General features: G+C 45.2%; 1 protein-coding gene across 1 annotated transcript; it reads right to left on the reverse strand.

Annotated features, from left to right (window-relative positions):
* Positions 1-18440: 18440 nt before the first annotated feature.
* Positions 18441-26144, reverse strand: SLC30A3 (solute carrier family 30 member 3). Its single transcript, XM_036750801.1, has 8 exons — positions 25775-26144; positions 23002-23186; positions 22350-22496; positions 21998-22151; positions 21379-21577; positions 21019-21124; positions 19810-19944; positions 18441-19386 (listed from the first exon to the last, which is right to left on the reverse strand). Exons 1-8 carry the CDS (start codon positions 25867-25869, stop codon positions 19238-19240), a joined length of 1170 nt encoding a protein of 389 aa, XP_036606696.1. The 5' UTR covers positions 25870-26144; the 3' UTR covers positions 18441-19237.
* Between the last annotated feature and the right edge of the window lie 288 nt (positions 26145-26432).

Genomic DNA, 26432 nt, shown 5'->3' on the forward strand with positions numbered 1-26432 from the left:
AGGGAAACCCCAAATGGCGTCATAAAGACTTGGTCACAACTGAACAATGAAAGCTGACACTTGATACAAGCCCTGAAGTGATATATTTAAACCTTGAGTGATGCCCCTAGTTAGATTAGAGCAGCCCTATTTCTAGTAGCTGTCTCTGTGAAGCTGTAAATTTGCCCCTGAATCATTAAATACATATTTTTTTAAGGACCTGCTTCCCACCAAACACTTACTAGTTGCTCTGGGAATGAAACATTTAAACGTTTTGTTACTTAAATCTACTGCTATTCCTTTTGGACGACATACTTGCTGATGTTAGATTAGATGTTAGATAAGATTAGGATATCTAATGTGTATCTGAGCAGTTTGAGGTAACTGGATAAATAATAGCCTTTGTAGGTCATTTAGTAGTTGAATAGCTTAAAAATATTGTTTAGGAATCAGACCAGTGTTAGAATTTTGGGCCTGGACCGAAGAGCAGCCCAGCTGTGATTGGAAAATCTCATAGCAAGGTTCTCTGTAGAAATGTTTCTTCCACAGAAATTTGGAAACCATTTACCTAGGCAGAGGCATTACAATGTGCAAAAAATGCACCTGCTTACTATCCATCAACAGCAGCTAGGTGGTGCAGTGGGTAGCGTGCTGGACTTAGAGTCAGAAAAACTCATCTTTCTCAAACTCTTACTAGCTGTGTGACTCTGGGCAAGTCACTTAACCCTGTTTGCCTCAGTTTCCTCATCTGTAAAATGAGCTGGAGAAGGACATGGCAAACCCCTCCAGTATCTCTGCCAGGGAAACCCTAAATGGGGTCATGAAGAGTCAGACATGACTGAAACTGCTGAACGACAACTATGTGCCAGGAATTTAAATTCAAACTTCGCAAAAGCAAGACAGTTCCCATCTTCCAGCTTACATTCTAAAGAGGAGGAGATAGTACATTTATAAGAAAGGTAGATAGGGCAGGGAAGGGAGTTTGGTCTAGGGAGCTACAGGGATGGTGAGAGATGTTATATGGCAGTAGATTGTCATGCCTTTTGCAGAAACAGTGGCAACACTGACTTGATTATGGTTCCCAGAGGAAGGTGGAAAGTTTATTATGGTTAGAGGCAGCTAGGTGGTACAGTGGACAGAGTTGGGCCTAGAGTCAGGAAGACCCAAGTTCAAACTTGGCCTCAAACACTTATTAGCTGTGTAACCCCTGGCAAGTCACTTAACCTCTGCATGCCTGTTTCCTTTAAAAGGGATAGTACTAGCACCTACCTAGTGGGGAGGATTAGATGAGATATTTGTAAAGCACTTAGCACAGTGCCTGACGTATAGTGGTGCTTAATAAATGCTTGTCTCCTGCCCAGATGGCAACCAAACTGCATACCCTTTGATCCAGCAATACCACTACTAGGTCTATATCTCAGATAGCAAAAAAGGGAAAAGGACTTAACGTGCGAAAATATTTATAGCAGTCCTTTTTGTGGTGGCAAAATATTGGAAATCGAGGGGATTCCCTCAATAGAAGAATGGCTGAACAAGCTGTGGTGTATGAATAGAATGAAATGCTATTGTACAATAAGAAATGAACAGGTAGATTTCAGAAAATCCTGGAATGACTTGTACGAACTGATGCAAAAGTGAAATGAAAACATTGTACCCAGTATCAGCAACATTGTATGATGATCAACTCTGAATGATTCAGCTCTTCTCAGCAACGCAATGATCCAAGCCAAGTACAAAGGACTCATGAAGAAAAATGGTATTCATATCCAGATGAAAAACTGATGGACTCTGAATGCAGATCGAAGTGTATTTTTTTTCACTTACTTTATTCTTATGTTTTTTTTAAACTGTTTCTTTTACAACTGTGACTAATAGGGAAATATTTTTACATGATAGCACATGAGTAAACTATATCAAACTGCCTACTGTTTTCAGAAGAGGGGAGAGGTAGATGAAAAATTACATGTAACTGGGGGAAATAATAAAATACTATTAATAAATGCTTGTTTTCTCCTTCCTAGGGGGGAGGGGAAATGATGGTGGTACATGCACAGTAATCTCAAAAAAAGTATATTTTAAAAACTAAGATGACTAGCTTTATTTAATAAGTTGACCGATCTGTTCAAAGACGTGAAAAAATTTGACACATGAAAGTAAATACAGTCAGAAAAAAAACCTCAAATTCTGCTTAAAAACAGTGAAACCGATAATCATGAATCAAAACAAACTCTTCTTGGTTAATATGTCATAAAAAAACAAACATGCTTTGCCAGAATAAAGTTAGAAAAGGATACAAATGTGTGTTGTCTCTGACTATACTAGAAACTTCACATACATATTGATTTTCCCTTAAACACCCTAGCCTCCCAGTTCCTGAACTTATTCATTTCCCATAATCTACTCCTTCCCCCTGAGACAGTGAAAGACCTGAGAGTTTCTGGGTAATTAACAATTTATTAATTAGGGTAGTTCATAATCAATAAATCAATGGTTTCACTTGGTAACCAAAGACTTAATGGAGATACTGAATGCCTTAATAAACTTTTAGAAAAGGGATTGCCCCTGGCAGGTAAAAATCTACCCTGATGGATGAACAATGAGAGGGTAGGCATATTAATGAGAAGGTAGGCTAAAAGTTTTTATCCGCTCCTGCTGAGAATGTGGCTTCGTGAGACTCAGCTGCCTCCAGCAATCTGGACAAAGGAATCCATCTACCCAGACTACTCTGGTTTTCTTAATGGGTGGGGTTACCCTAAACTCCAAAGTTAGACTGTTTACGCTGTAAATGGAAGTAAGATCTAGTTGGGTGGGGTCCTGACTAAGGAGCTTGTTCCCTGAGTATTTAGGAAATCTCATCTAACAGCAATGTCCTTCAGAGATTAGCTGATTAGTGAACAGCTCGTCCCTGAATGAGAAAATAAAGATAAAAAGACAATCCTAATTTAATAATTGGTTATAAATATAATAGAAAGATAATCACTTCCCTCACCCCCACCTCAGCTACACACAGAAGTGGTGAGACCCTTGACCTTGCCAGCACCACAGATGAACCATTTCCATATTCCTCAACCCTCAAATTCCGCTATAATCTTGTCATTCTACCTCGGCCTTTCAGCTCCAGACCCTGTTTATCAACCTCACGATGACCCCAACCCTGCTTAGCTCTTTCCCAGGCTGTCATCCCTATACTGGTTATACTTTCCTCCCTTTCCCATATTGACCTCTTGGTGAACCAATTCAACTTTATACACTGTCCTCTTGAGTCCTTTGCCCCTGCCATGCCTCAAACCTGGATTACTCCCACCAAATGCCGCCTACTCATTTTGGGGCTGGGCTCTTTCGGAGGCAATCCAGGTTAAGTAACTTGCCCAGGATCACACAGCTAGTAAGGGTCTGAGGCCAGATTTGAGCTCAGGAAGATGAGTTTTCCTGACTCCAGGCCCAGCCCTCTATCTACTCTATCCGCTTCACCACCTAGCAGCAAAGTAATCCTTTTTCATCTCCCTGAATTGACTCACTATCCCACTTACCACAATGGCGCTTCTAAACCTTTTCATCCCTCTTCAGAACTCCCAAAGATCCCCCTCCTTCCACTCTCTGCTGAGGATTTTGCCTCATGTCACTGAAAAAAGAATTGAGGCCATTTGCTGAGAGTTCTGTCTTCTCCCCTCCTCATCTCACATCACCCAGATGCCTTCTGCCACTATTTCTGCCTTCGTCTCTGTCTCACCTGAAGAGATGGCCCTTCTTGCTGAAGCAAACTCTGTTACGTGCACAGTTGATCCCATTCCATTCTGTCTTCTTCAGTCCTTTCATTCTCACTCTCACTCATCTTCAGTCTCTTCCTGTCTACAGGCTGCTTCCCCACTGCCTGCAAACATGCCCATGTCTCCCTTCTCTAAAAACTCTTCACTGATCCACCCCCACTAGCTATCACCTGATATCTCTCCTCCATTTTGTGACTAAACTAGAGAAGGCTGTTTACAATCAATGCCTCTTCTCCCTGTCACTCTCTTCTTACTTCTCTAAGTTCTGGCTTCTAGACTTAATCATTGAACTGAAACTGCTTTTTCTTGAGTGACTGATGATCCTTTAGTTGCCCAAACTAATGGCCTTTCATCAATCTTAATCTTCTTGACCTCTCTGCTGCCTTTGACACCTTCATTCATTCTCTTTGATTCTCTTTTCTCTCTAGGTTTTCTTGACACTACTGTATCCTGTATTTCCTCCTAAGCTATCTGTCTGACCATTCTTCAGGTCCCTTTGCTGGGTCATCATTGGATGTCCCCCACCCCCCACTCCAGGCTGATGTCCTAAGCCCTCCTCTCCTTCTATATATTATTTCACCCAGTCATTTCATCAGTTCCCATAGATTCAATTTACATCTGTATGCCAATGATTCTCAAATCTTATCCAGTCCTGACCTCTTTGCTGTGCTCCTGTCTACCATCTCTAATTCCCTATTAGACATCTCAAACTGTATGTCCTATAGACATCTTAAACTCAACATGTCCAAAACTGAACACATTATCTTTTCCCTCAAACTCTCCCCCCTTCCTAACTTATTTACCTATTACTGTCACACATCAATCTATACAGTGTGGCCTTAGGGCAGAGCTCCAAAACTGATCAGATTAAATGCTCCAAGGGAAGCAGGGTCTCTGGAGGTCTGATCCAGGTGGAGAGAAGCAGTATTAGGGGGCTATCAACAGAACAAATGGCAAAAGGTTCAGGGGAGGATGGATGAAGCAACCTATTAGAGATGAAAGGACTCACACAAGTTTAAGTGTAGAAAGGTAGCCTCAAATAGTTAAGGCATTTATTAAGCACATACTGTATGATGGGCACTGTACTAAATGCCAGGGACTATGAATAAAAGCAAGACAGTTCCCTCCTTCTGGGAGCTCACATTCTAATGGGCGGGAGAACATTTAAAGGGGTGTTGGAAAGGGAGGGTGCCATAAGGGGGCAGGCATGCTGAGGAGATGAGGCCTTGAGGTGGCTGGGTGAATAGAGAGCTGGGCCAGGAGTCAGGAAGACCTGAGTTCAAGTGTGACCCTAGATACTTCCTAGCTGTATGACCCCAGGACAAGTCACTTAACCTCTGTTTGCCTTAATCCACTAGAGAAGGAAATGGCGAGCCACTCTTGTATCTTTGCCAGAAACTCCATGGACAGTGTTAGTGTGTTATGATGCATCGAGTCACCAAGAGTCAGACACAACCAAACAACGACGATAGGGAGGAGGTGTCTGGAAAGTGGAGTGGCGGCCTGGTTTCCAGCAAGATTGGGGAAAGTTTGTGATTGCCAATAGGGTGAGAGGCAGGGATCCCAAGGGTGGAGGGAGATGAAATTGATATGGGAAGAGCAAATAGTGCGATGAAGAGAAGGCTGCAAAATGGAGAAAATGAAGACATGGCTATACACTAGAAGACTGTTACAGTAGTTCCAGGTGTGAAATAATGGGGATCTGAACTGGAGTGGCAGAGGCCTGGAAGCGGAGCTCTGAATAGTCAGCAACCAAGTTTTGTCCAGTGCTTGCTACGTGCCAGGTACGGCACTATGCGCCAGAGATGCAAAGAAAATGCAAAATGCAAAAATAAAACAATCTCTGCCCCCAAGGAGCTCACATTCTTGCTATTGTTTGGTGTTGTCTGACTCTCTCTGACCCCTTTTGGGGTTTTCTTGGCAAACATACTGGAGTGGTTGGTTTCCCATTTACTTCTTCAGCACGTCTTATAGATGAAGAACTGAGGCAAACAGAGTCAAGTGACTTGCCTAGAGTCACACAGATAGTAAGTGTCTGAGGGCAGATTTGAACTCCAGGCCCAGCTCTATCCACTGAGTCATCTCCATACCTATTCTAATGGGAGATAATTGAAGCCTTTACCCCAGGTCATGGCTACAAGCTTTCCCATCAATATTGACATGTGAAGAGAGGAAGCCATTTATGCCCTTGAGGCCTTTAGCCCTGTGGATGAGAAACCAGGTCAATCAATTAACAAGCATTTATGAAGTATCTACCTTCTGCTGAAGATAGGCACTAGACCTTTAATTTCATTAATATTGGGAATTTCCCTCACTAATTCAGATTTGTACCTGTTCAACTCAGTAGTCTTAGAGTCCTGAAACACAGTGTCAGGGGATAGGACTTAAACCCAGGTGCTCCTAACTTCGAGGCCAGTGCTGTATGTGCTCCACCAAGCTGTCTCTCCCATGCTACAGATATGAATACAGAAATGACACAGTTCCTGCCTCTGGCAAGCTAAAAGGAGGGAAAGCAAAAAACTTCCCATGGCTGAAATTAACACAAGATGCTAACCAGGAGATAAATAAGAGTGTTATTAGAAATCATCACAAACTATCAACAAGCATATGAAAGATGGTTCCAAACCACTAATAATAGAAATGCAAATTCAAACAGTTCTGAAAGTTCACCTCATGCCCATCAGATTGACAACTGTGACTAAAGAGGAAAATGCTTGAGGGCCTGTGGGAAGACATACCCATAAATGTTCACACTGCTGGTGGAGCTGTGAATTGGTCCAACTGTTCTGACAAACCATTTGGAATTGTACTAGAGAAGTCAGTGAACTGAGCACATACCCTTTGACTGATCAGTGCCACACCTAGGACTTTGCCCCCAAGGATGTCAGAGGCAGGGAAAGGATCTCTTTATTCACGAATATTTATAGAAGCACTTTATGTGATCACAAAAGACAAACAAACAACAACAAAAAACCTGGAAATAAAGTGAATATTCAATAATTGAGAATGGTCAAGCAAATTGTAATATGTGAAAATAATGAAGCAGTATTATGCTGAAAGAATTGGCAAGAGGAAGACTTCAGAGAACTTTGGGAACAGGGATAAGTCCTGATAACACAGATGAGAAAGCAAAACCAAGAGGACAATGTATACAACGACCACAGTAATGTAGCAGAAAATAACAGTGGAAGAGAGAAAAACTCTGATGGATGCAATGATCAATCATGACTTCAGAGGACCAACGATGAAGTATGCCTTCCTCAGTCTCAGTAGAGAGGATTGGATGATAGGCGTGGAATAAGGCATGTGCTGTCAGACAAGGCCAATGGATTGATTACACACACGCATGCACACACACACACACACACACACACACACACACACACACACATCTTTGTTGCAGTTCAGATTGACTAGCATTTGACCTACTAAGTGCTATGCCCTGGAGATGCAAAAATAAAAATGAGACAGTCCCTGGCTTCAAGGAACTTATACCTACTAGAGAAATTCAACATATACATAGACAAGTAGGCTATACATACATATGCACACAGTGTGTGTATAGTTATATCTTGTTATCTTATATGTGTCTGTATATATATATATATCTCCTACATGTGTATATCTGGGATATATATATGTGCACACATATACACATACATACATACATATACATATACATACAGCGAGAGAGAGAGAGAGAGAGAGAGAGAGAGAGAGAGACAGAGAGAGACAGAGAGAGACAGAGAGAGACAGAGAGAGACAGAGACAGAGACAGAGAGAGAGAGAGAGAGTATGTACAGGTTTTCAGGAAAAATAAGTACCTCTGGCATGAGGGCTGCCAAGCCCTTTTCAAGGCTGCTTATCCACTTTTGGTGTCCATCTTAATCACCCAACTCTCACCTGTGGCTCCAAGAAACTGTAGTACGTGCAGCAGCCATACCCTGGTAAACTGTTTTGGTAGATAGGCTAAACCAGGGTGCTCTATGAGCAAAACAGAATTGTAGTAGCTCAAAAGAAATGTGAGATGTGCAAATTTAGAGTCATTTCCACTCCAAATGTTCATATGGATTATTCATGCCCAATCTGTGGTAGAACCTTCCGAGCTCCTTTTGGTGTGATCAGCCACAGTTGAATACGGTGCACCTTGATCCTGACATAGTGATATCATTTGTACACACACACACACACACACACACACACACACACACACACACACACACATGAATACACTCACACACAGGTACCATTTATAGAATGCTTTAAGGTTTGCAAAATGCCTTACAAATTATCATTTTATCCTCACAACAACCCTGAGAGGTGGGTGCTATTATCCCCATTTTACAGAGAAGGAGGCTCAGAGAGATTAAGTGACTTGTCCAGGGTCACACAGCTAGTAAGTCTCTAAGTTGAGATTTGAACTTAGGTCTTCCCTGACTCCGGATCCAGTGTTCTATCCACTGTAACACCTAGCTACTAAATAATTTTGAGCGGGGCTCTAGCCTTTGGGGGAGCAGGCCTCTTATAAAAGTCTTGAAGGACAGCCAGAGGTTCCACAAAGGAAAAGCAAGGAAAGAGAATTCTAGATATGGCTGGGAGAGGTAGGAGAAGGTAGACATCTATGGAGAACAACAAGTACATCAGTTTGGCCAGAACATAGGTTGCAAAGGGCTTTAAATGACTAACAGAGAAGTTTGAGTTTGCTTCTAAAGACCATAGGGAGCCACTTAAGCTTCCGGGTCAGGAGAGTGTCTCTATCAGTCCCGTGCTTTAAGCATCTGTATCTGACAGTTGTGTGGAGCACGAATGGAAGAGAGGAGATGCTTGATATAGAGAGAGCAGCTAAAAGCCTGTTGCAACAGAGTCACTGAGAGGTGACTGAAGGCCTGCGCTAGGGTGGTTGTGGCATGAATGGAGAGAAATGGACTTTAGGAAGGATGGGAAAATAGAATAGACAAGAATTGGCAACTGAATGGTCACCGGGTTAGCAGGGGATGAGGGATATCAAAGAGCCAAAGATGACTCCTAGGTTGAGAAACTGGGTGACTAGGAGAAAATGATGGTGTCTTCAAGGGGAACTGGGAAGTTAGGAGTTGAGGATGGTTAAGGAGTGAAAGATAATGAATTCTATTTCAAACATGGTGAATTTGAGATGTCTGTGGGATGGGTGGATGTCCAGCATGCAGATGGAGAATGCAGAACTGTAGATCAGGAGAGATCAGGGCTGGCTATGTGGGGCTTGGGAGACACCTGCAGAGAGGCGGGATAGGTTAACTCATAAGAGTTTTTAACTAAGAGTGGAAAGAGAATAAAAGGGAAGGGAGAAGAGAGAAGAAGAGAGAAGAGGAGAGGAGAGAAGGGGAGTGGAGGGGAGAGGCAAAGAAAAGAGAGGAGAGAAGAGGAGAAGAAGGGAGGGGAAAGGAAGGGAACAAGAAGAGAGGAGGGAACAGGAGGAGAGAAGAGAAGAGTCCAGGCATATACCTACATATTATGGGAGAGACATAGAGGAGGATCTTGCTAAGGAGACTGAGAAAGGCCAACATGTAGGTGAACTATGACAGTATATCATGAAAACCAAAGAAGGTAAGATCATTTAGGAGAAATAATTAGCAATGTCAGCATCATGTGCTTCATAAAGGTCAAGAAGGATGAAGGTTGAAAAAAGGCCATTTATTTAGCAATAAATAATTCATTCATGGCCTTGGAAAGAGCTAAGTGGTGAAGACAGGAGCCAGATTACAAGAGATTGAGAAGTGAATAGAATTTCTTGGCAGAGAGATAATTTAGAGAGGTGTAGAATGAGACATACATTTTCAAACATGGCCAATATCTTGATTTCTTTTGATAGACTATACATATTTTTACACAAACAAAACCAATGCAGCCAAAATTAGAAGGAAAGCAGGAAATGGGGTGGGAGGAATTTACAGCAAATTTCTCTGACAAAGGCCTTGTTTCTAAAATATATGGAGAAATGAGCCAAATTTGTAAAAGTAAGAGCCATTACTCAATTGATAAATGGTCAAAGTATATGAACAATCAGTTTTCAGAAGAAGAAATCAAAGCTATCAAGTCATGTGAAAAAATGTGCTAAATCACTATTGATTAGAGAAATGCAAATTAAAACTATTCCTAGGTCCTCACACATATCAGATTGACTAACATGACACAAAAGGAAAATGACAAACACTAGAGAGGTTGTGGAAAATAGGTACACTAATACACTATCAGTGGAGTTGTGAACTAGTCCAGTCATTCTGGAGAACAATTTAGAACTATGCCCAAAGGGCTATAAACCTGCATACACTTTGACCCAGCAATATCACTGATAGGTCTGTATCTCAAAAAGGTTAAAAAAGGAAAAAGACCTATAGGTACAAACAATATTTATAGCAGGTTTTTGTGGTGGCAAAGAACTGGAAATTGAGGGGATGCCCATCAGTTGGGGAATGGCTGAACAACTTGTGTTATATGATTGTCATGGAATTGTGTTGTAAGAAATGACAAGCAGGATGATTTCAAAGAAACCTTATGTGAACTGATTCAAAGTGAAGTGAGCAGAACCAGGAGAACATTATATACAGTAACAGCAAAAGACTAAGCTACTCTGATCAACAGTGTTCTAAGATAGTTCCAAGGACCCATTATGAAAAAAGGCTATCCACCTCCAGAGAGAGTCTGAGTGAAGACCGAAGCATACTTTTTTCATTTTCTTCAAGTTTCTTGCTTTTAATTTTTTAAAATTTAATTTAAATTTTTTTTTTGGTGAGGCAGTTGGGGTTAAGTGACTTTCCCAGGGTCACACAGCTGGTAAGTGTCAAATATCTGAGGCTGGATTTGAACCCAGGTCCTCCTGACTCTAAGGCTGGTGCTCTAGCCACTGTGCCATCTAGCTGCCCCTTTTAAAATTTTTTTAACATGGCTAATATGAAAATATGTTTTGCATGACTTCACATGTATAATTGATATCATATTGCTTGCTTTCTCAATGGGTAGGAGGGAGAGAATTTTGAACTCCAAACTTTAAAAAATGGGTATTAATAAATAAATAAGGAAGAAGGAAAAGATATGGAATTTTGTTTGTCTTGTTTTGTTTTTGTTTTTTGCTTGCTTGGTTTTATGAGACTGGGTCCTCTCTATCTCACCTAGATTGGAAGTGTATTGGCCATTCTTGGGCTCAACCTCACTGCTAATTGACCCAGGAATTTTGGCCTGTTCCATTTGTTACCTGGGCCAGTTTCCCCTTCTTGGCAAGCTCTTCCCCGCTTCACCCCCAGGAGATCACCATATTGTTGATGGACTTAATGTGGACACCCAATTGGTTTAGCTCACCATAGTTTGTAACTCCCAAATTCAAGCCACCCTTCAGCCTTAGCCTCCCCCAGTAGCAGGAATTACAGGCATGTGCTGCCAATTAAGAAGAGAAGATTTGCAACAGACTGTGGAAAATTCAAGAATCAATCATGGTAGAGTAAAAGGATTGGCTTGTAGTTATAAGAATTATTCTGTTGAGATTATGTAACATAAATTTGTGGCAGACCCAGTCATCAGGGACATGTGACTTCCATTATCAGTGGTCAGCTGCACATGAGCAGGAGTGAAAAAGTGGATAGTGAGAATAATCCAGGGTTTGGGTTTGGAAAGGAATGAGTGGTGATAGGGACAAGGTAGCAGTCTGTTGGAAGGGTAAAAGTATTGTGGAAATGACAGCAATAGCTAAGAAAGCATCAACAAAACTTTTATTTAAAAAATAATAAAAAGTCAGCACAAAGACTCTTCCCATTACATGCTGGCAATGTGATAGGGTTTGGAAAAGATCTACAGGAAGCAAGAAGTAAGGTTGGATAAATTAACAGGCTTGTATACTGGACTAAGGAGTTTGGACTCCATCCTGTAAGGCAGCGATTTCTAAACTGCACTGTGGAACCCCATTTTCCCACACCCCACATATACCATTAACTGCCAAATCTTGCTGTTTCTATCTCCTCAACAGATCTCCCATTGAACTCTCTCTCCTCTCTCCCTCCTCACAGATTCTGGCTTTGTTCAGGCCCTTATCCTCACTCCCTTGGATTATTGCAACAACCTCCTAATTGGTCTTGCCTCAAGTCCCCCCTTGTTGCCAAAGTGATTTTCCTTAAACACAGATCAGAACATGTCATTCCCCTATGTAATAAACTCCAATCATCCTAGGATCAAATATAAATTATTCTACTTAGCTTTTAAAACTCTGTACTACCTTATCCCAACATACCTTCATAGCCTTACTGTGCGTTACTTTCCCAGCATTGGTACATACTCCTCTGTAATCCAACTAAGCTGGTATTCTCTGAAGGCAGCTAGGTAATAAAGTGAGTAGAATGCTGGGCCTGGAGTCAGGAAGACCTGAGTTCAAATTTTACCTCAGATACTTGCTAGCTGTCTGACCTTGGGCAAGTCATTTAACTGCCATTTGCCTCAGTTTCCTTAACTGTAAAATAGGGATAATAATGGTAGTACCTGCCTCTCAGGGTTGTTATGAGATCAAGTGAAATAATATTTGTATAGTATCTGGGATATAGTAGGTGCTTAATAAATGCTTGCTTCCTTCCCTTCTGGAATATTCCATTTCTTACCTCTCAGACTTAATTGGCTAATGCCCCATCCCTGGAATATTCTTCCTCCTCATCTTCGACTCAAAGATTCAATATGCAGCTCAAACACCAGATTCTGTGTGCTTTCCTGATCCCAAGGGCTAGCTCCCCCACAAACTATCTTATAGTTAAGTATAGCTTGTATTTATTCTCTTTACTTATTCTCTACCCTATTACAATGCAAGCTCCATTTGAATAGGGATTGTTTTATTCATTGTGTTTTCATTCCTAGATCCTAGCATAGTGCCTGGCACATAGTTGGTGCTTAATAAATATTTGTTGGTTGATTGTCCCATATGATGTGGATAAAGGGTCTATGACAGAGCATCCCTGTTAGTTTTATTTTTCCTTACTAAAATATGAAGTTAGGTGTGTGCGTGTGTGTGTGTGTATATACATACATACATATATGTTCAGTCATTTTTCAGTCACATCCAACTCTTTGTGACCCCCATTTGGGATTTTCTTGGCAAAGATACTAGAGTGGCTTGCCATTTCCTCCTCCAGCTCATTTTACAGGTGAAGAAACTGAGGCAAACAAGGTTAAGTGACTCACCTAAGGGTCACACAGATAGTAAGTGTCTGAGGCCAGATTTGAACTCAGGAAGATGAGTCTTCCTGACTCCAGGCAGGGCATTCTATCTACTGTATCACCTAGCGGCCCCTAGGTATATATCAAAATGTAGTTTTTAAGTATATATACATATCAAAAATATTATGTGTCAATTGCTAATGAAAATAAACTTAATTGTCTTTATTTTGTTTCAAAAGCCACTCCCTTATAGACTGAAGCAGATTTTTTCCAGTTTATTTTTTCTTGCTTCCCCCCTCCCCGCCCCCCACATAATATGGCTAACATGGAAGTGTTTTGCATGGCTTCAAAAGTATAGTGGATGTTGTATTTCTTGTCTTCTCAATAAAAGTAGGGAAGGAGTGGAGGAAAAAAATTTGGAACCAAAAAAATTATTAAATGCTAAAACAACAACAAAAAAAGCCATTTCCCCATTTTCCTTAACCCTAAGGAGCATTCCACATCCCTGAATACCCAAATTGGCATATGGGGTCCATCTATACATTTCTCTTTTTTTGTTGTTTTGTTTTTTGGCAGGGCAATTGGGGTTAAGTGACATGCCCAAGGTCACACAGCTAGTATATGTGTCAAGTGTCTGAGGCCGGATTTGAACTCAGATTCTCCTGACTCCAGGGCCAGTGCTCTACTCACTGTACCACCTAGCTGCCCCCATCTACCTATTTCAAATTTATAAATGTTTCAGTGTTTCATGGACCAATTGGAAACATCACCAAAAGCAATGTTGAGCAATTGCAGATTTTTTTTAGCATGGATGAGATGAAATGAAATTGTTTTTAGAAAGACTAGTCCAGTAGCAGTGTGCAGTCTTACCATCATGATGCAATGATAAATGCGTCGAATTTGGATCTAGTGAACTTTGTTACAGTCCCAGCTCTATCCCTTACTAGCAGTGTGACCTTGGGCAAATTGAACTCTCTGAGCCTCAGTTTTCTCATCTGTAAAACTGGGGCACTAATAATTGTATTATGAGCTTTTGTGAGGAAAATGAGGCTAAGACCATTCATTATAAACATACACTTTTTCTTACTGGGATGGAGTCTGGGAGCTGTCCAGCACCTCTCTTTCAGAAATTCTCCCTTAAAGAAAAGTAAGGAACGTTAGACACTCCCAGAATTTGGAGATAAAAGTAGAAGAGGGTGCCCCAGAATAAGCACACTGGTGGTAAGGGTGTGGATTGGTACAATCATTCTAGAAGGCAATTTGGAATTATACTAAGAAAGTGATTAAAATGCCCATACCCTTTAACAAGGAGATTCCACTGCTAAGCTTGAAAGAAAAGCCTTTCAAGGCTCAGTTCAAATTCCACTTTCTACATGAAACATTTGCTGATCTCTCCTGTACAAATTGCCTTGCATCTATTTTGTATAACTAAATCTATCTATCTATCTATTTTCTCCCCACGCTAGTGTGTGAGCTCCTTCAAGGAAGTGACTTTTTCTCTTCTGTCTTTATACCTAGAGCACTTGGTGTAGTGTCTGACACACAGTACGTGCTTGATAAATGCTTATAGATTAGTTGATATACCTCAAGGAGATCAAGACCAGAAAGGTAGATTCTATATGCACCAAAATAGTCGTTGCAGTATTTGTTATGGCATCTAGAAACAAAACAGATTCCCATTGCTTTGGGAATGGCTAAACAAATCATGTTTCATGAATGTAATGAAATTTTGCTGCACTGTAAGAAATAACATATATGAAGAATTCAGAGAAGCATAGAAAGAAATATAAGTTCAGGTGGAGTGAACTAAACAACCATTAAAAATATACTCAGTGATGATCACAATGTACAGAAAGGAACAATAAAATGACACTGAATGTCAGTCATGGTTGGTCCTGGAGAAGAAAAGAGAAAATGCATGTCCCTCTCTTCCCTGGGGGTTGGGGGTGGGAGGGGTGGACTATGATTGTAGAATATTGCAACTTTCTGAATTAATTGTCAGAAATAATACATGTTGTTGGTTGGTTTTGCTTAACTGTTTTCCTTTTCTTTTTTATTCTGCTGCAAGGGAAGGCTCACTGGGTAGGGGGTAGGGAAGAAGAATATCTTGGAAAATCAATATGTTGTGCAAAAAGGTGGAGCATTAGTTTAAAATTAAAAATGAATGAATAACTGACTATGTAAATAAATGAGGGAGAAATGCACTTCACATGGGGTCTAATATCAATCCTAAGTCCTCTGTATCAGTAAAGTAGTTTACTGACAACAACAACAAAAAGAAAGTGAAAGGGTGGTTTGAGAGAATAAGAGCATCTGGATGCCATCTGCCGTGAGGTTCATCAAGGCAGGAGGAGCATGAAAAGTAACCAAGAAATAATGATTTTTCTGAGACATTGGTAAAGGCTGGGATAGTTAAGGTGGGAGCCTGAAGGTTTGGCTTTTACTCTGGCCTTATGTAACAGACTTTTCTTCTGCCCAGTTTGGGTCTCCTGAATCTGACCTGTTCCGATTGGAAGGTTCTACTACTTAGTCTATCCCACCAAGAGAGACTCCTGGCCCTATAGCCTCCAGGTAAGAGGAACAATAGGGACCTGGGGGAGGTGCCACCCAAAGGAGAGGGAACTATAGATCTTGATAGGGTCTCAGCCAGCCCTAGAGTTTTTTATGCACTGTCATCCAACTCCACCTTCACATTGATTATCTTTTTCTCTCACTGTACATGTGTTCACTTGTTTTCGGCAGCTGTCTATACACTCAGTGTGTGTGTGTGTGTGTGTGTGTGTGTGTGTGTGTGTGTGTGTGTGTGTAATCCACGGCTCACTCTCACACGCTCTCCCTGCTTTCACTCTCATAGTTAATCAGCTGTGTAAAGTGCTGCCACGGCCGCTGATGATGGATAAGGAAGGGGGGAGGCACTAGACACCCATTCTCCAATTTCTCTTTGTTTTCTCCCCTTGAGCCCTATCCCCCTTCTTCTTACCATCCCCTCATCCAGATATGCTGATTGCCCTTCCCTCTCACCCCTCTCCCCTCCTGAGATAAAGGAGAAAGGTAGAGGAGGAAAGACACCTAATCTCAGCTGAGGCAGCTGGGAGGAGAGATAAGGCATGAGTCAAATCCCTCAGGAGAAGCCACAGCTAATGGGAAGAACAAGGAGACCCAGATCACCCACTCTCACTGTATTTCACCGTCCTTCTCTGACAGATACTCTGAAGCCTGTTATCTGCGAGGCAAGGTAGGGAATTTGTTGCAGTTTAGCTGAGGCTCCATCCATCCTCCAGACTTTTTCTCTCAATCTCTGTCCTACCCCAATGGACTTTCCAGAACAGGTTTCCCTTTTTCCTGGCTGGAAATCTCTTCCCCACCCTCTGGGTTTAACCTGCCCTGGGCCCTTTCCAAGACAGATGTCCCTAAACTTAGTCCAGATATTATCTAATATCACAGGTTAGAGTGTGTGTGGCATCCCTTCAGGTGAAGGTTCCCTCAGAGTATGTTCAGTGTTTTAGCCTCCCTAGGCTCATAACTAGCTGGAACTAACTGGAAGAATTCAGGTTCTCTGATGGGGAAGGACCTATGACTATCCTATGAACCCGTCAGCTGCATGGACTGTTCCTTGATGACATAGCTGGCCTGGCTCCTCCCTTATACTGAAGTCACTGGGCCCAGGATAACTGCTATTTCTCATATGGCAGGAAGGGTGGGGAGCCAGAAGGGTTTATAGGGCAGGCCTAGAGTGCAAGAGGTGCCATGGGTATTGGTACAGGATGGCGATGGAAAAGGGCCAAGAGAAACCCTGCTTACAGAGGGAATTGGAACTCTTGGAGAAAGCTGGGAAGGGGGCCAGGGGCAATTGGAGATGGACAGAACACTGGCCTGTGAGACATAAGACCCAGCTGTATACTAACTCTGTTCTCTTGGTCTAATTCCTGGATTGGTTTTCCGCTCTATAAAATAAGGGCATTGAACTGGTTGGTGGCCAAGATCTCTTATGGTTCTGAAATTCTGTGATTCAGGGATTCATAGTAGTAGGGAGCAAGAATATACATTGTGGGGCAAGCCGAGCTGCTTTCTGTACAGCGGAGAACTGGTCTGAGGCTTGAGGTACTCTTAGCACACAAGCAATATACTAAAACGGCATTGTTTAACACCAGTATGGATTCCAGGATTCACTCCAGAGGGGACTTGGGCTGTAAGGGGCACTCAGCTGTGTCTGGAAAAGCTGCCACTGGAGAATACTTTTAAGGTAAAATTAGACACTCTAACCTCCCTCCCTTTTTCTCTCCCTCCATTTCTGTCTTCTCTCCTCCCTCTCCCTCTCCCTCCCCCTCTCCCACCCTCCCTCTCTCTACCACCCTTCCTCTCTCTCCCACCCTCTCTCTCTCTCTCTCTCTCTCCCCGCCCCCCGCCTTGTCTTCACCCCCCCCCCCTCACCTTTCTACCTTTCTCATCTTCCTTTATGTCTTTCTCCTGTCTCTCCTCCAACCCCATCCCATCCCTAGGGCCCGTAGTCAATGAGACAGAAAACGAGAAGGTGTCAGGGACTAGCTAAGCGTGGAAACCAGCTGGGGCTGCTAGTCTGACTTCCCCTCCCTTAAATCGTTGATAGACTGTCAGTCTCTTCACCTCATTCCCAAGCCCTAGTCTATAACAGTCTCTTCTATAAGTCATTTCATCCTGTTTCCAGAGCATGAGGCCTGGGTCTCTTTCATTTTTGCACTTCATTGCCATGTTCCAGCCACTTTCCCTATCTCTGGGTCCTAGTTTTCACCCTACCAGTTCACCCTGGAACAGGGAGCTCTGGAGACTTGGCATGCCTCAGCCCTTGAACTACTGAGTAGCCCTATGACATTGGGAATCTTGGGGTAAGCAGAATAAAAGCCTCCCAAAGTCTGGATATATGGTAGAATACAGAGTCATAGGACCTGGGTTTAAATCCCAGTTCTGCTATTATGACCTGTGTGAGCATGGTCATCTAACTTCTCTGGGCCCCAGCTTTCTCATTAATAAAATGAGGACATTGTACTTAAGATGCCTCTAATGGCCCTTTCACCTCTAAGCCTAGGCTCCTATGATAATGAGTACTTCACCCCAGGACTCTACAATCCTGTACTCATGGGACTACACACCTTCTGCTGCAGGGAAGGTTCCAACCTGGGAACTCTCAAGTCTCCCCAGTAAACAGCTCAGGAGATGGGCATGGGATTCACTTTACTCATGTTAAGTATCTTGTAGAACAAATAAATAGGCAGGACTCCATTAGGGTGCTGGATGTTTTTGAGGTGGATTATTAGGATTATTAGATCTAAATGGGCAGGAACAAGAAACATGTTGAGATGATGCAGGCTTCTGGAGGGCAAGAGCTTTTTCCTTCTTGTCTTGAATCTCTAGCTTCCAGCACAGTGTCTGGCATGTAGTAGGTACTTGATAAATGCTAGTTGAATGACTGGAAGAGGTATTGAACTCCAGTGTCCAGCTCCACTGATTCTCTCCCTCCTTCTTGACCACACATACACAGAAGACAGTAACTGGTACTGTTTGACATTCCTTTATTGGCCCAAAGCTGCTGTGGTGTCACCCCTCAAACCCAGGGCAGAGTGAGAGCACAGCACCAATAGAGGAGCAGACAGAACACAGAACAGACAAACAGGGGGTGTAGGCTCACAGAGACCACAGCACTGCCACACGGACAAACACAACACAGCACCAATACATGGACAAGCCACAGGCTGAGACACAGAGTGCAGACTGAGGGACCCATGGATGCCCAGAGAGCAGCATTGACAGAGGGCTACACACAGAGAAGGGACATTGCAGGCAGACAGACACTGAGGACCACAACCACACAAACAGCATAGCCAGCCAGCCAGCCTATCACAACACATGAATGAGGTACACAAACATGAGGCTATGTGGAGCTCCCCAGAGGAACAGGGGAGGGAAGATCATGTTACTCCCCAGGATCCTTCTTCCCTCCTCATACTGGCTGCACTTCAACCCTAGACCTCCACCTCTGAATTTGGTCATACCCAGTAGGGTAGCCCCCTACTTTGGTCATGCCCACTGGGGCTACAAGGCTTGGGGGATAGGAGGGTGGGGCTCAGAGTTGAGGTTGTTGGGGAAGGGAGAGTTTTTGACCCATCCTTGATCCATTCTGCCTAGGGCAGAAAAATCAGGCAAGTGGCTACTTCTCCCCCCCGAAAAGGGGCCTAGCAAATGAAGAATCCAGTGCTGAGTCGGGGCCTGGCAGCCTGGTGAGGAGATGGGGTGGGGAGTAAAGGAGGTCCCTGGGCAGCAGGAAGAAAGACAGGTGGGGGCGCCTGAAATGCTCAGGCCTGTGGGGGTTCCTGGCAGTTTGGGCACTGAACCATGTCAGGCTGGTACTGCTCCACCTGGAGAGTTATGGTACAAAATCCAAAGCGGTTGTGGAGCAGAGAGGCAGCTTCTGCCCGGACGGCCTCAGGGTCTGCGGTAGCATCTGTGGAAGAATGATAAGAAGGCAGTATCAGAATCCCAGGGGAGATTAGAATAGGGGCAAAAGAGAATGAGATAAAGACTAATGGGGCTTGACATTGTGGGGAGGGGCCCTTGGGCATTTCATTAAAGCCAGTTTGAATTGAGATTTCTAATTCATTTTAATACTTGTGAAAGAGTGAAACCCTTTCCAGAAAACCTGCCTTTTCCCCCCAACTATTATTTCCCTACTTTGACCATGATGCTGTATGTGTGTATATGTGTGTGTGGTGGGGCGGGGGGGGGGGGGGAGTGATGGCATAAGGAACACAGAGGAAAAGATATTTTTGTCCCCACCCACCACCCCCACTCTGGTTTTGCATTCTAGGATGCGGTTTAGGAAAAAGAATCTCCTACACACATGATCTGGGACATCCCAGACACTTACCAATGGCCAGGTGGGCAGAAATAGCATGGTAGGTGAGGGTCAGGGCCCACAGGTGCAGCTCGTGAATTGCCCTGACTCCTGGCACTGACAGCAGCAGGTCCCGAACTGGTTCATAGTAGATGCCATAGGGGGTACCTATAATGTGATACAATGATTCTGTAGTTAAGAGGATCTGAGTTCAAATCCTACTCTACTACTTGTATGACCTTGGGTAAGTCATTGAGTTTCAGCTTCCTCAGCTCCAAAATGACTCGGGTTAGAGTAATTAATCTCCGAGGTCCTTTGGAGACCTGTGATCTGATTCCCACTCAGCTTGCCTTTAGTTCATGCCTCCTTCCTTTACCTTTAGACAATACTCTAGGCCCTAAACAATTTCAATAGTCATCCTCCCAGAGGAGACTGTGTCGAAGAGACCTTGCTAGGTAGTTGTTCCATTTTTTTAATTCCCTCCTTCTACAGGAGGAAAGAGTTTGAGATAAGAGTCAATGGGGCCACTCAGCTTCAGGGGAGGAGGATAAAAGCACCCTGATATTATGGCATTGCTGAGAGATCTGGGAATCAGTGAGTTCATTTTGGAAAGCAAGTATGGAATCAGACAGGAAGAGCTACAAAAGGGATCCACAGCCTTTGACTCAGTGATCAAGTTAGGTTAGGACAATACTTTTAAGATGTTATGGTTCAGCAAGGGGGAAAAATATCTATTTGTACAAAGACTACATTCTAAGCAGTATCGTTCATAATAGCCACAAATTGGAAAATACCATCTACTCAATAACTGGAAAATGGATCAACAGATGTGGTATATGGACATAATGGAATACATTTCCTTATACTGTAAGGAGGAAATACAGGAAGATTTCCCTTGGACATAGAAAACAGAATGGACCATTTTGTTATTATTAGCAAAGTTTATGGTTTTATGGAAAGCAAGTAAGGAAGCAGCAAGGTGGCATAGTGGATGGAGCACTGGCCCTTGAGTCAGGAGGACCTGAGTTCAAATCCAGCCTCAGACATTTACTAGCTAGGTAACCCCGGGCAAGTCACTTAACCCTGATTGCTTAAAAAAAGCCCATACAAAAAGAAAGTGGCTTGTGTTTGTGTATTTGATATTGGTGGTTGCTGATAAGAGAGCGTTTTTTTTTTGGGGTGGGTGTTGCTTGTTTTAGAAACAGTCTGCACAAAGAAGGTTGAGTAGGGCTTGTAGTTTACCTTCCATGAGGATCCGAAGAACATCCCGAAGGGTGGGAGCAGTGGAACCCAGGGCACAGATGGAGAACAGGAAGGTGCTGATGGGGTCCGCTGCTTTATACTGGGGCTACAGAGAAAGATGCCAGTAAGCAGGGTGTGGATGGTAAGAGAACTAGAACCTTTGAAGTAGGGGCCCCTTGGATGTGGCTAGCTGGACCAGACTTAAGTGGCCACACCTACCATGACCCTGAAAGAAGAGCAGGAAATGTAGCTGAGAGCAAGGTCAAGAGTTTGGGTTCTTAGGGAGCTGTGGTAGGCTATAGAGCCTGGGGTTAGAGTGAGGGGCTGTGAAGAGGGGCCAGGAGTACCCCTTGGCCATACCTTGAAGTAAATGAGGATGGATGCAGCCAGAACCCCGAGGCTTTGAAGTAAGTCCCCCAGAACATGCACAAACGCTGCCCGCACGCTGGTGTTGTAGAGATTCAGAGGGCCCCTTTGCCCCTCCTCCAGTGGAGCATACTCGGTTCCCTTGGACCCATGGCTATGTCCGGGAGAGGCCTGGTGCAGCACAAAAGCCATTCTGGGGAGGGGGGAAGCCACAAGATACTAGACCTGGGGCACCAGTCACCTGAGCCACCTCATGCCTGGCTCTCTCATCTACTCTCATGTTCCCCAGAGGCCCCTTCTCTGCATCTTTGCTCCCTAGCCCTACTGCACCCAGACTCACACCCCAAAGGGGAGGTGGGAGAAGGGAAGGGTAGAAGAGGAAGGTCAAGGAAATCCTCAACTCTCCAGAGTGAGGGGCTCTGGTATTTCCAGCCTCCTCTCCAAGCAGATTTTATCCTCCCTGAGGGCCACTGGGACGTGTGTGTTCATTTAATCTTTCTCCCTGTCTATGAATGAGTGAGTCACACCTGTCTCCCATCTCAGAGCTCTGCCTTGCCAGGCTCCTTTTTAAATACAAAGCATTCCAGGTGACCCTAGGGCAGTACATACGTACAAAAGATTGGCACAGACAGCAATGCCTGCAGTGATTAACATGGCATCTCCCTCAATGTGGTAGTCACTGTTCAGAAGACGCACAAAAGCCAGATAGAGCAAGACAGCAGTGACAATCCAGAGGGACAGCACAGAGGCTAAAGCCCCTAACGTTTCTGTGAGGAGAGAGAAAGATGTTAGGGGGATCACACAGAGACGAGTTCCTCTGTGAGAAGGGGAAAGATGAGGAGGGAATCATGGGGACAACATGAAGGCCAAAGGCTGGAGGGGAAAGTATAACAAGGTCTGGTGGGTTACTCCAGGGGTCCCAGGGATTCTGTAGAGGACGCATAGGATCACATGGAAGCCCTTACCTGATCGGTGCCAGCCAAAGGTCATGGTTCGGGTGGCTGGGCGAGTGGAGAGCCAGAGGGAAAAGAGACTGCCTGCCATGCTGCCCACATCTGCCAGCAGGTGGACGGCATCGGTCATGATGGCGAGGCTGTGGGCTAAATATCCACCTGCAATACCCCAAGACTAGTGCTAGCTCCTTGATACCATCCTACCCCCAAATCTGAATTCCATCCCTTGGTTTCCTTCAAAGATCAGCTCAAATGCCACTCTCAGCAGGAAGCTTTTTCTGGACCCTCCCCCCACAAGCTGACAGTGACTTTTTTCCTGCTTTCTATGTGTCTCGAATATACCTGTGTATCTATACATGTGTATGTGTATATACACGTGTTGTCTCCTGTTAGGGTGTAAGCTTCCCAGCGCTTAGGACAGTGCTTGGTACATGGTAAATTCATAAATGCATGTCTGTTGACTGATAATGCCCTCATTGCTCTGCCCCTGCCAAGTCCCTAAGTGTTCACAGCACCCCCTTTTCATTCACCGGTCATCCATCCTTAGCCTCTTCCTGCTATGTCTGTGGCCCTTTCCCAGGAAGCCAGAATTGGAAGCAGCTGCTGAGTTTCCCAGGGAAGAGGACCCTTGAGCAGGGGGTAGGGTGGGGGTTGCCCGACATACCCACAATCTCCCCTGCCATGAAGAGGAAACAGACAGCACAGGCAGCAGACAGTTGCTTCTGGGCCTGCAGCTGCTCAGGGCTAAGGCCAGACCGAGGGATACAGTCTACGTGGCAGTGATGGAACCTAGGTTGCTCCAGAGGATCTTGTTCTTCCGGGGGGGACTTTGAAGGCTCTGTGAAGAGACTGATGCCAGGGAAGCCCTAAGCCAAACAGCCTACATCAGACAACCACCCTAGACTTTGGGGCTGAGGACACTAATCAGCTTTGGCTGTCACTGGGAGTCCAGTCCACATTGAACAATTCCCTCAGACAATAGGGCTGAGGACATAGTTCATCAGTAACTATCAGTGGGAGCCCAGCCCCAGACAACTTAGCACCCTCCTCCAACACTCACCAGGAGATTCAGATGCTGTTCTCTCCCACGCCTCAGCTTTTAGCACCAATCATGGTCTCGAGCTCAGTCTATCACTCAGCCCCTGTGTCTCATAGCCTTGCCTTTCCTCACTCCCACCAGGATCTAAGAATCAGTCCTTAAACTTCCCAATCCCTTTTGGTAGTAGGGTTCTTTGCTTTTGACAAAAGGTTAAAGGATGGCCCGTTTAAGAGAGGAATGGAATCTTTTCGTAAAGTGAAGCCCAAAGAGCCAGTGACAGTTGGGGAAGAAAATGGAGGAAAGGGTTCCACAGAAGGGTGGGATGGGGAAAGAAACTCAGGGGTGAAGACAAATTTCATATCCAGATGTTTGACGTTTAGATGAATTTTTCAGCCCAATTCTTGTTCTAAAGAGAGTGTTGCATGGACTGTGCTCCAAAAGGGTTGCCCATAGATTCAGAGACCTACTTGGTAATTGCACCAAACGATGATAGTTATGTACAGGCTGCATTCAAGTGCATTCTGTGTAGAAGCACACACTCAAATGTGAGGCCATTCAAAACACACACACACACACACACACACACACACACACACACACACACACTGATATTGAGAATCTATCTTCCTAGGGAGGCAACAGGCCTCTCTTTTGTTCTATCAGATATGAGGAGTGGGTTTGTGTTCATTTTTCAGAAGCAAGATCGGGATGGTTCAATTCTGCTCTGGGGAGGGAAGGACACTTTTCCAGGCCTCTCTTAACCTCCAACCTCCTTCCCTAGAAAGAGAAAATTGGGAGGTGGGGATGTAAGAGGGACGATTTGGGCATGGGAGAGAGAGGAAGGCAGAGTCAAAAGAATCCCTTCCAGAACTTCAGGGACCAGAGACCCTAAATCTATATATTCTCTCTTTTGTGAGTCTTTCCTCTCCCCTCAGCCCCTCATATAGGGTCGCGCTATTCCATCCTCCTACGCCTTCCTACACACAATTCCTAAAGTCTATAAGGAGAAAAGAGTGAGGAATGTAGGAAAGACAAAGAAAAAGGGACAAATGAGGAGGGGGATACAGAAAGACTGAAAGGCTTAGCCAGAAAGATAGAGACTAAGGAGCAAATCCAGAGAAAGACAGACGGCCGAGGACCGCAAGCAGCAGACAGATAAGTAGAGAGACAAGGCACGCACGCACAGTCTGGCCAGGGTGCAGAGAGAGGGAAAGCAAGATTGAGGGGGTGGGTGGGAAGGGTGTAGCAGGATGGGCTGGGGAGGGGGGGGGTTGTATTAAATAGGAAAGCCAACTGAGGCTGTGGGGGCGGTTCTCCCGCCCCCAACCCCTCTGTCCCTGGCGGCTTCGCGGCTCATTTCACACCTCGCCGCCCCCGGAACCACGTCTGTGCTGAGCCGGGAATACCCCCCACCGCCCAAACCGCACCTGCTCTTTTCCTCCCCCCTTCCTTGCTTTCCCTGACACTAGCTTTGATCCTTGTCCCCCCCGTCCCCCGACAGAAGACCCACCTCCCCTGACGCCGACCTCAGAGCTCGCCCTCCTCACAGACTGTCAGGTGCCAAGGCCTGAATCCCCACTGCCCCTCTGGACGCAGCTAGGATGAAGCCCCCCGCCTTCGCCTCACAGCAGAGAAGAATCAGGACTGGGGATCCAGGGGAATGAGATCAGGAAGAAGAGACTGGGGAGCTGAGGATGTTGGAATTGGGAGCCTCGGGATCTGGGGCACCCAGAATGGTTCGGAAGGAGTGCGCCTGCCAGAAATGTGCCCCTCTTCCTCCAGTGGACAAATTTTCGGGCAACTGGGATCCCAGTCCTGCTGGCCTAATGCGGTCTGCTTCTCCCCAGTCACTGAGTACTAAGGAGGTCAGCCCTGTGTGGGGAGCCGTGGTGGGAGGAATGGGGGTGAGGGGCTAATGATCGGGGGGATGAATAAACGGGGGGATAATGCGGACAGAGGGGAGGGCAGCCTGCAAGAGCGGAGTCTGAGGCTGTCCCTGCGGCAGCTGCAACCCGGTGGCCGAGAAAAAGAGGAGAGCAATAGGGAAATGGGGGGTGCTGAGGGGGCACTGAGATGCAGGAGTTGAGGGGATAGAGGTACAGGGGAGGAGGGGAAGCCCAAGAAACTTGAAAGGACAGACAAGGAAACAGAGGAAATCCTCTTAGGGATAAACTGAGGGAGGGTGACAGGCCGTGGGACAGGCGAGCAGATGAATCGGAAGGTCGAGGCACAGAAGGTGGGACTATAGACAGTAGAGAGACTCTGAGGGGAGTGGGACAGGAAAAGAGAAAAGGAGACAACGAAAGGGGCGGGGGGGGGGGGGGAAGCAAGATAGACAGAGGGAAACTGGATGGAGCGTCAAAAGACCAGGTCTAATAGGGAGGAATTGGGCTCTGACCTCTTGAGACGGAGGCTGCCGGCGCAGCTGTGAGCCCGGGGGTTCACCAAGCGAGTTGTCTCTGAGTCTCCCGCGGCTGCCGGATGAGGCTCCATCCTGGGACCACACTGACCGTCAGTCAGGGTCCCTTGGAGAGAGGAAGAGACCGGCCCTTCACCGAGCTGGCAGGAGCTTAGGGACCGCTCACTTGGGATCAGGATACTGAACCCCCAGAGGGGATCCTCAGGGCAGCGGGAACAGCAGAGACTGTGAGAACTGCGGCGGCGACAGTGGCGACGGGCATCCGGACTGCAGCGCCCCCAGCCTCCAGAGCCCCGCCCCACCCCGGATCTTGGGGACTCTGCCTCTCCCTACTAGGGCCCCGCCCCTCAGCGCGAGCCCCGCCCCCAGCTTCAGGTCCCTACTCTCCCCCACACACACTACGAGGCCCCGCCCCCAGCTCGCTACCTGGAGACCGTGGCCTTAGACCAAGAGCAGTCTCAATAGTACTGGGTACCAAGTGAGTCCCCCAGCCTCCAGGAATGTGAGCTCGGGAACCCCCAACCTTCTGAAGTCTTTAACCCCTATCAAACAGGCGGCAGCCCATCGGTTCTCCTGGGAGGCAGGGACTGATATCACCCATCCATTCAGGAGCCCTACCTAAACCCCCGACTGAAGG

Source organism: Trichosurus vulpecula, chromosome 3 (genome assembly GCF_011100635.1).
Source record: "Trichosurus vulpecula isolate mTriVul1 chromosome 3, mTriVul1.pri, whole genome shotgun sequence".
NCBI lineage: Eukaryota > Metazoa > Chordata > Mammalia > Diprotodontia > Phalangeridae > Trichosurus > Trichosurus vulpecula.